The sequence below is a fragment of the Patella vulgata genome, chromosome 7, assembly GCF_932274485.2.
Source record: "Patella vulgata chromosome 7, xgPatVulg1.2, whole genome shotgun sequence".
NCBI lineage: Eukaryota > Metazoa > Mollusca > Gastropoda > Patellidae > Patella > Patella vulgata.
The window spans coordinates 13667269-13678182 of record NC_065885.2 but is presented as its reverse complement, the minus strand read 5'-3'; the positions used below and the strand labels follow the sequence as shown (position 1 = coordinate 13678182).

The following is a 10914-nucleotide window of genomic DNA, read 5'->3' as shown; positions in this document are numbered from 1 at the left end:
TACATGTATATTATCATGGACCGTCGGTCCATAGTTCTATGATAATGAATACCTTCCAACCCCAAAATTTAACCATTTTGATCTGGAACTTGGAAGTTTAAAATCCATTTCAGTAGTTCTGTACACTCTTATATCAGTCTTCGAATGTCTTTTGCCTACGAAAATGCAAATATTAAAAATTTCAATTGTACTTGTAGGGTCTGAGACTGTTAAACTTTAAATAGCCTAACCTTTTTTTTTTATATTATAAATAAAACAAATGTGATATTTATTTGCTTTTAATTATGGCTACCTGTGATATTTATTTTTATTTATGTGTATCAATGTATTGTTGCGATGTTTCGTGCAATATGGCCTGGTTGATGCCATAAACCATCTCATCTTTTCATTTCATTTTCAAATCAAATCAGAACAGATAGCCCCATAGGTGCGCCTTTGGATTAGTAAAAGTATGTCATAGCTTAAAATAGAAAAAAAATTACCGGATGATTCGGTACAGGGAGATTTCATCTTACCGGTAATCATACGATTGTCTAATTGGTGTTAACAAATTGGAATAGATAACCATTACAGGTCCATAATGTAGCCTATAGTGCACTGTGGACCTAACAAAATTTCATAACAAAAGGACATAAGTCTGGAGGATTGAAAAATGTTGCATATCAATACAGGATTCAGGATTCTTTGTTGATCATAATTGTAACCTGTACAAACAGGGGTGACAGCAAATTAATTTTAAAATTCATCACAAACTGAAGCTAACCAATTTCATTCATTTAATATATTTTATTATAAGATTTAGTATTGGACTTAATTGCATACAATAGCAGGCCGTTACAATGTAAAATAGCATTTTTCTCTAGGCCAACAAAGGCTTAAAAACATACATTTACATCACAATTGCATCCATGGCACAGATATATTATTTTACAAAAAGAATTATTCATTCATGATGAATATTTCAACAAAGTAAACACACCACTTTAATCAGGTGTGTTAACAGAACAAAGACACTCTCGCACAAATCTAATTTTTATCAACTTTTTTCATTTTTTAAAAATAAATAGAATTTAAATTGTACAAATTCTATGAGTTATTTTCTAGACAACTTTTAACTAAATGCAGTATCTACATCATAGAACTAACCATTGATAAATATGTTTATTATAGAACAAAAAAATAACTTGATGCATAAAAGTGAAAACATGCAAGAAAAACAATCCTCTCTTTAAACATAATTCTTAGAAAATACTTGAAGTATAAAATGATTTAGGATTTGTATGATAAATTCATTAAATTTTAAATTAATCTACTAGAATAATATTATTTGTAATCAAAGTTCATAAATTAATCTGGAATAATAATAAACAAGCCAACAGTGAGGCTGATGTCCCCCGCCGAAATAGGAAAATAATTAGAGGACACATATAAAAATCAAATTGCGTATCGCTCTGCTTACCCTGAGCAGAAAATGCTCATTATCAAACTTAGTCAAGGTATTACTGTAATGAAACTATACACCAAGTTTCATCAATCTCACTTAATTAGAACTAAAGTTATCGTGTCCCAAAGCATCAACCAATCAAATTGCTTATCTCTGCTTACCCTAAGCGGAAAATGCTCATCTTCGAACTCCATCAAGGCATTGACCTAATCAACACATACACCAAGTTTGAACATTCTAGCTCAATTAGGAAGAGAGTTATCGTGCCCCAAAGTATCAACCAATCAAATTGCTTATCTCTGCTTACCCTAAGCGGAAAATGCTCATCTTCGAACTCCATCAAGGCATTGACCTCATAAACACACACACCAAGTTTGAACATTCTAGCTCAATTAAAAGTTATCGTGTCCCAAAGCATCAACCAATCAAATTGCTTATCTCTGCTTACCCTAAGCGGAAAATGCTCATCTTCGAACTCCATCAAGGCATTGACCTAATCAACACATACACCAAGTTTGAACATTCTAGCCCAATTAGGAAGAGAGTTATCGTGTCCCAAAGCATCAACCAATCAAATTGCTTATCTCTGCTTACCCTAAGCGGAAAATGCTCATCTTCGAACTCCATCAAGGCATTGACCTAATAAACACATACACCAAGTTTGAACATTCTAGCTCAATTAGGAAGAGAGTTATTGTGTCCCAAAAAGTGTGACGGACAGACAGACGGACCGACAGACAGACAGACGGACGAACCCATTTTAATAGTCCCCTGCTTTCTTCGAAAGGCGGGGGACAAAAAAAAATATCAATCATTACAAAGCCAATTTCTTTTGGTATATGTCCAATTTGAAAATACTTAAATTTATTGCCAAGATGTCACCATGTTTCCAACAAAATAGGAAACAAAATACCACAAAGACCCAGGCCAAATAATATCCCACAAACGAAAAGGGTATTTTTTTAAAATATAAATTAAATATAAAAAATGAAAACTACCAACAATAAAAAAATAATGTACATTTCATTTTTAGCGAGTAGTTCAGGAACCTGTTAAATCAAAATAAAGCAAAAGTGTTCTAAAAGCAGAATCTAAAAGTTCCTGATGAGTATAAACATATGGAAGACAATTCTATGATCTCAAAATGTTGATAAAAGAACATATTTTTGTTCAATGAAGAAAGAATATAATCTAGAAGCAGATATACACATAACATGATTAACAAGTTATTTTTATATAGTTTACTATTTAAAATAAACTTTATAGCTAAAAAAAAAGATAAGTTCAATTGAGGCAGTCTAGGCTAATTACATGCATATGACAGCTGAGAGATTCTGTAAATAAATGGTTTACATTGGATTCCTGTTAAACATGGAGTGTCATTTGTGTTATATGCTTGATAACGACTTGTGAAATCTTGTTGAAACGTCGCAGTGAAATAAACCACAGTAATTGTTATCCATAAATAGTGTGTTATTTGATTATGTTCCAATTACTAAATGCCATTTAAGGAATTTACTATTTAAAATAAACTTTATAGCTAAAAAAAAAGATAAGTTCAATTGAGGCAGTCTAGGCTAATTACATGCATATGACAGCTGAGAGATTCTGTAAATAAATGGTTTACATTGGATTCCTGTTAAACATGGAGTTATTGCATGTCTAATAATTGTCCTTATATTAGGAACATATATATGTAACATTAACTTGAGGAGAGAATCAAAAGGGGTTTGAAGTCATAGTACAATCATTTCATATTTTACAGAAATCCTAATGATAAAAAAACAAGACAGTATCAAACCAACTTGAGTAATTCAAGTTTTCCTACATGTATCAAAAAATCTAAACCATACCAGTACTAGTAATCATTGTTCATAATGTAACTTCTCAAGCATCGAAAAACAATAAACTGAGATAATGTGAGCCGACAAAAGGAGAACAAAGCACCGGCCTCAATTGACTTCTAAGTATTAATAACTTTTTAAAAATATCTAAGAATAAAATATTGCACATTATAGAATAGATTAGATCAATTTTGTTTTCACAAATATCTCAAATCTACTGCCTATTTCAATTTCTTTATCGTAATTGACAAGTTCTAATTGCTGCTCTGATAAGAAATTGTTTCCACAGTTGATGTTTGATGATGAAAACATACCCGCAGGATATATAACGAAATACCATATTTAACCAATTAATCCTCAGATTGTTCAATTTCTGTAAACTGCCTAGATATTCACGTAAAAATACTTTCACTTGATAATACATGCATATAATCAGTTTAATCTCTACATGTTTGCAAATCAGGATAAATAAAGTTTTAAATATCCTGACCTCAATATAAAGGCTATGCAATGAAAATATTGACACAAATTAGAAAGTCTAGGTGTTATTTTTTTTGTTTACATTTATAACGAACTAGAACATGAAGGATTATTTGGTAAAACATGGAAACAGTAAATATAACTATTTACAGTTGAAATTTTTCAGCAAAAACAATATTTTGAGCTGTCGAAAATAGCTGTACATTATTATTATGCAATTCCTAGTTAATTACCGATACATACTGTACAGTACAGATAAAAAAACAAAAACTTGCATGAATTACTAAAATTCTTCGAAATCCAGGTTAGAAAACAGAATTTTAATTATCCATACAGATTTTGTCTTTCTTTTGTTCTCATTTTTTTTAGAAAAGTTTTTATTTGTTCTATTTCTAACACAGATGTATTTATGTATACACTATAGTGCATGCAAGTGACACATATTCATACAGCTGCAGCTACAATATAAAGATCTATAGTAAACAGTCGTACATCGCAATTCGTGTGAGTACAAGGTTAACAGTCAAAAATATTTCATTTTAACATTTCTTACTAATAACAATCCTGAGTTTTTATGTTGAAAACACAATTTTTCCCACATGAAGAGAAAACTTATACAAAATATTAAAACTAAAACAATTCTCAAAGATCTTCAATCATTTGTGTCAAAACTAAAAATATTCATTCAATCCATTTCTAATTTTGTCACCTTTTGTTTGACTTTCAGTAGAAAACTACTTAATTTGGAGTTCCTTGTTAATTTGTATGGGAATATATTAAATGATCTACATGTATGAGATGAGGCTCTACGGCCATCGTCGATACATGTATTTACAGTGTTGTCATTCAGTCAAAAACAAACAAAACACAAAACCCTGTTGTTATACACTTGAATATACATGTAATATAATTCTCAAAATGCTCAAAAATTCAGATTATCCTGTTTGATTTCTCCTCCTAACAAAATTTATATATGGGTAAATTTTTATAGATTGTAAATATATTATGTATATTACTGTAGAAATTGGAGCCTTATTTGTCAGTTTGAGATCAAAATACAATCAACTAGCTAAATACATGAAGGGGCAATTACGTGTAATAACTAAAACCTCCAGTCATTAAATATTTATAACGAAATTCATTCATTTCAGTTTGTCAATATCAAGATTAGGAGGAGAAATCATGGAAGAAATTTAAATTTCTTGGACAAAACATAAAATTAAATAGAAATTGGTTAGTTAAAATATAAGATACCAAATAAATGACTCGATAAAATTCATTCTAAATACAATTCCATTATTATTAACAAAAACTCTAAAACCACTAAATCAGTTATTTTTATACATGAATACATGTTGATACAAAATAAAATAAGACAGATTAAACATGTCACTTGAAATATTTGAATAAATAGTTTTTATTTGAATAGAATAAATAAAAGTTGTTTATTTATAATAATATAATGTATCACATATTTTATTTGTTGTAAGTTAAATATTTTCATGGAAGAGCTGAGTTGCGAGGACGTCCCCTGTCGTTATCGTCTGACAGCTTACATCTATCATCTTCCTCTGACCTTTGTTGGCAGCTTTAGGGGAATCGGCTGTCCCATTTGTCATTGTTGCCTTTCTTTGCTCTCCATCAGTTTTTATGGTTATTTCCTGTTGATTATCACCAAGAACAGAGCGATTCATAAAATAACGCTCTGCTACCATGCTTAATTGCGGTTTGTTATCCTCCTCATCGCTGAAATGCATGTCATCCACGTCCTGCAATCCTTCAAGTTCAACATGTTTGAAATTCCACACTGGAACCACACCAGCTGCACTTGGAGCAGCATCAGAAAAAGCGTATTTTATTCCACTTACATCCAACGGAGTTCCAGCAGCATCGTTTAATTCAGGCATAAATTTCTGCATCTCTTCATCGATATTAGATACAGGTGACAACGGTTGTTTGACACCATCCATCGGAAGTTCTAACTTTGCAGCTATCTTATCCAAAAGATCTTCAATTGATTCGTTCTCCTTCCAAACTTTGATTGCACGCCACTTTGCACGACTGCCTTTAGGAGCAGGTATCGCATCGAAACACACCATTTCTCCAATTTTCAAAACTTTACTCAGATCATCAATACTTTTACCAAATATAGTTCTATCGATAAATACATGTTCGTGCTTGCCCAAGTCGATTATGCCCCATAATTTGGCAACATGATAAATCTTGCCTTTCCGACCCTGAACGGTAGGTCGGTTCGAAGCCTGGGGTCGGCTTCCAGTTATAATGACATTCAATCGTGTATTGTGATTGGCTGAAACAAGATCTTCACCACTAATGGTGAAAATATTCTGATGATTGACTATAAATGTGGTGATGTCATTTTTGTTCCAACCTATTGTGTTGCGTAAACTTTCTGGTGCTTGATTGATGTGTGTTGAAAGATTAGAAATACGCATTTCACCTTTCTTTTCTAAAATACTCTTCACAAACATGACGGCTTTATATTCATTAGCTGTCATTGTGATAGGACCAGATTTAGCACCAGAAGTTGCAGGTTTAGTAACCGATTGTTGTCTATTATATTCTACAACGTCAAGAGACTTGGGTCTTCGTTTTATTTTAGGTGTGTACGATTGTAGGAGTACATCTGGTCGAGTCGAGGGCATCTTTAAATTTTCGATTGGTTCAGCATTAGGGTTCACAGCACTGTATGTTATGTTATCCTTTAGGCTCACCAAGTCTTCTTTCACGTCAAAAATTAAAGGATGCCTAAGTAACCACTCACGAAATTCATTTTGTGGACCAACACACTCGCGTATTTCAGCAGGTGCTTGTGAAAGATGCCCCGCGAGACTCTTTATCGGAACCCATGTCTCTTCTCGTTTGACAATCCGACCTCGAAAAAATTGGACAGCTTCAGTTTCTACTGAAACCTCTGATTGGCTGAAGCCTGAGGAGGAGGCTGGGCTGCTTTCTCGAAAGTTCCCCCCAAGAGAGGCAGTTCCATCGTTTAGACTGACGAGGTTTCCGTTTACTGTAAATAGTGACGGATATTTTAATAGAAACTTCTTGAGTCCAGCTTCATTTCCACCAGCGGCTGTTCGCATTTCAGGTGTGAAGCTGCGTCCTCCGAAACGTCCTGCCAGCTGGCTGATTGTGAGAGGTACATTACTGTACATAAGTACCTCTAGAAAGTACAGCATGACCTTATGACCCGGGTCGTCGGCCATTTTGGCGAAATAGCAGGATGTTTCTTTTTCCGAACTCTGAAGTTAACCTCAAAATTTATTTGGAACTGTTTGCTTGAATCTGAAAAGACAGAATAATAAATTGTCATAACTGTCTCATAGAGGATGGTACAAGTAACAATGTACAAATAGTCAAAAGTCTTTTCTTTTTCTCAACAAATTAATTCCTCAGGTTTAAATGTTATCAAATCTTGATAGCAGATCAAGAAAAAATGTCAGGAGGTAACTTCAGTCTGCACACAGAGAACTATCTACATGTACTTCGAGAATAGATCTCTGCCCTGAAAGGTCGCCATATCCAAAAATTAGTATATGGAGGTAACTTTTGACAAGTAAAACATTTTATGACAAGGGTAATAGGACTTTCATTTATAATGTTTAACTTGATACAATGTATGTGTAACTATAACCATACAAGTTACAATATTTATGTACTGTAACACAAAATGCATATAAAATAGCAATTGGTTTTATATTCATGTTAAGCTCAAGCATTTGGACTAAAGCCAATATAGACAAACATGAAACTAAAAAACAACCATCCTACAGCAACCTGTCATACGGAGTTAAAACACAACCAATATCAATGCCAGAGTTGGGAATTCAATTAAATTAAAGATCAGGAATTTTAGGATTGTACATGTACATGTATTATCATGTATATATGGACAAACTCTTATTAATGAACAATGTGGGGGCATTTACTCCTGATTCAGTCATAAATATTCTCTGATTCTATATACAAACGAACTATGATCATTATTAATTTATTCCCTCATTAGCTCAATAGCCCTCCATAATTCTTATACAGTATCTATAAACATGAAGGTTAACTGTAATCATAGCTGTTAAATAGTAAATGACATGATTACCATAATAACCCTACCATTATATAATATTATCATGTATTACTTCAATGATATCTGTCAGAGATTAAATCTATACACTATAGCTATGTATTACTCTATGTATATGATAATCATGTCCAAGTGTGTACTGGTAAATGTACCATAAAGAAGGCAGAGGTCTAGCTTTATTCCACCGGTGTCACATTTTACATTCCCTCCAGCAGTTTTGAATAAAGTTAAATAGTCTATCTGAGGCCAGTGCTTCAAAACTAATATAAATTCTGTATTGTTACTAATTTTCTAGTAAAACGAACAATACCACTTTTGTTTATTTTGGAATAAAAAGTTCATGGCCTACAACTGATATGTAAAGTACATGTAGTAAGCTTACATTTTCTAATTAACCTTAATACAAGAAAACATTTAAAATGTCTGAAACAATTTATTTAATAAGATTACACAGTGGGAGTTAAACACCAGATTAACCCATTATCATCTTTTTAAAGTAGATTAGGAAACATAAGACAAGAAAAAATAAAGGTTAAGGTCATTAATTAATGTTCATGGTCATAAAAAATTCAACATCCCTCTTCACAGTCTTGTCAAAATAATTAATTCTTCACTTTAACCTACATGTACATTACTTTCAAATCATTTAATGAAAATTAAGGTTCATTCATTTGTGGGGGTGGGGGGGCCTAAAATTTTAACCTACATTTTTAATAAAAGCCCTTGAGGTAAGCTTACCGTTTGTGTTTTTATTATGCTGTATGAATCAAGGTGACCATCTAAATCTATGTACATGTATGTAGTTTTACAGCCTTCATAACCATATTGTATTCTAAGCCTTAAGAATTATCTGCTTGACTAGTCATTTCATAAATACTGAATGTCTTTAAGGTATTTATTTATGGTTTGGGCCTATTCACTCAGAGTGAGGCTTTTTATTAAGTATTTTTACCAAAATATTATAAACACATAAATTTTACTTTGACATTCAAATTTCCAATAGACATTCTTTACGCCTTTGCCTTGGGTATGGAATACAAATTTTCCACAAAATCTGACAATACATAATTCTGATGAAATCATTGGTACATGTAGTGATCATGTACATGTATATTTACAGTACTGTCTATAATAACATCAAATCCAATGTAATTTTTATCTGCTTGAGAGTTCCAGTAAGTACATGTATGGTTTACAAAATCCACCCAAATCTTTCAATACAGTACAACTTAGATCTCATTGATTTTCATATCTCTTATTGAAATTTTCTTGTAGTACCAGTTCGGTTAAAACTGACAGTTTTGGAATATAACTTCTACATGTAAGTAGGCTTATGTGGTTAATAAATCCTTTAAGGTGCATGAATATTATTGTTGTTATTTAGTTACTAAAAATTATAATTTCAAGCAGTGAAAATTGAGTTAAATCTAAATCATTGAAATTAACGAGTTGAAATAGTAATAGTATAATATAGCAGTAGCATCCCAAAGAACGAGCAAGTTGCAATTCTGAGATTTACATTAAGCCAAAGATGTGTAAACTTTTTCTTGTGAGAAATGATAGAATCATTCTATATCATTTCTCACAAGAAAAAGTTTACACATCTTTGGCTTTAATGTAAATCTCAATGTCAGGTCTAAAATGTAGCAGTCTTTTCTTAAATTATAAAATTTCACACTGAATTTCTTTAAAATAAAAAATTTCAAACATGTAGTCTAGGACGTATTGATTTTTATTTTATTGAAAATGGATAAATCAGGCGTTAAATATATAAGCGCCACCAGTTCCAGTCACGCACTGGGTACACTTTCATGCATACGATAACGGCAACGCAAACAACAACTTTCCGACACTTTGCAATAGCCAAATTCTATTGCTGGAGTGGAATTGGCTATCACGCGAATTAAGACCTCTTGCAGTTACCTACAGGCTCGTGCTTTAGACATTCCACAACTTGAAACGTGGTGGAGTTTGCCTGCTACACTCAACATTCCAGCCAAAGAAGATTACATCCATTCATATTGAGTTTTAGAAACACCTCTCTTTCGCTTGACATTGCGTTACTACGGCAATGCAAGTAGAAGTAAATAAATTTAATTCTGATATTCAAACAGACATAGAACTATATTATTTGTAAATCTTGTTAACTCTTACCTAGCTAAACGCTTCCGAAAAACACAGAGCTAAACGAAAGATGCCATCTTGGAGAGATTTACCCGAAATTTCTCTCGCGCACACACCTCAGCTTCCGATCAGACACGGCGATAGTCAAATTTTTCCAGATACACATGTCTGCATAAATATCGGTCTGGATGGCCGAGATTACCGAGAACGAGGTGGCGTATTATGTTATACACTCGACACTGCACCTCCGGCAAAGAAGAATGGTCTCACATCATCAATGGAAACAATACTGGATAAGTTGGTCGGATTTAAAGCGACCGCCAATAGTAATAATGACCAAATAAAAATAAAAAATAATTAAATAAATCATAAAAATAAATCAATAAATATAATACATGATTAAAAAAAACCTTTTGATACATCAAGTTTGCGTAGTTATTTAATCTTCTGTACGGTTATTGCAAACATTAGAAAATAAACTTCTCGAGCTATGTGTAATGTGTATGCATGATTGTGTTGGTGCCTAAATAAGCTTTATTTTGGTTTCTGAGATGTGAAGCGGGGTTGAAAATTGAAGCAAAATGGCCAATTTCGCGAACAAGTGGTGCCAGTTCGCGTTACTAAATGGGCAGTAACTTAGTCAATTCTTCTCCGATTTTCATAAACTTGGTGTTGTTACAATTCTGAAATGTACAGCTCTCAGAAAATAACAAACTTCTGAAGAAGAAAATAATATTTAAAAATAGCTTCCCGTCGCTAATACAATCCTTGTCATAGCTCACAATATTAACCCTTTTCCTTCTGCAAATTAAATTCTATAACATTTATTTTAAGTACTAGACAAATAAATAAAGGTCTTTGAAGTAGCCTGGCCTACATATTATACATCTGAATTGTACCGTACCGGTACATAAATT

The 10914-nt window shown here is 32.5% G+C and overlaps 1 protein-coding gene across 1 annotated transcript; it reads right to left on the bottom strand.

Annotated features, from left to right (window-relative positions):
- Positions 1-766: 766 nt before the first annotated feature.
- LOC126828600 (uncharacterized) lies at positions 767-10131 on the bottom strand. Its single transcript, XM_050558467.2, has 2 exons — positions 10028-10131; positions 767-7077 (listed from the first exon to the last, which is right to left on the bottom strand). Exon 2 carries the CDS (start codon positions 6996-6998, stop codon positions 5259-5261), a length of 1740 nt encoding a protein of 579 aa, XP_050414424.2. The 5' UTR covers positions 6999-7077; positions 10028-10131; the 3' UTR covers positions 767-5258.
- Positions 10132-10914: the final 783 nt, after the last annotated feature.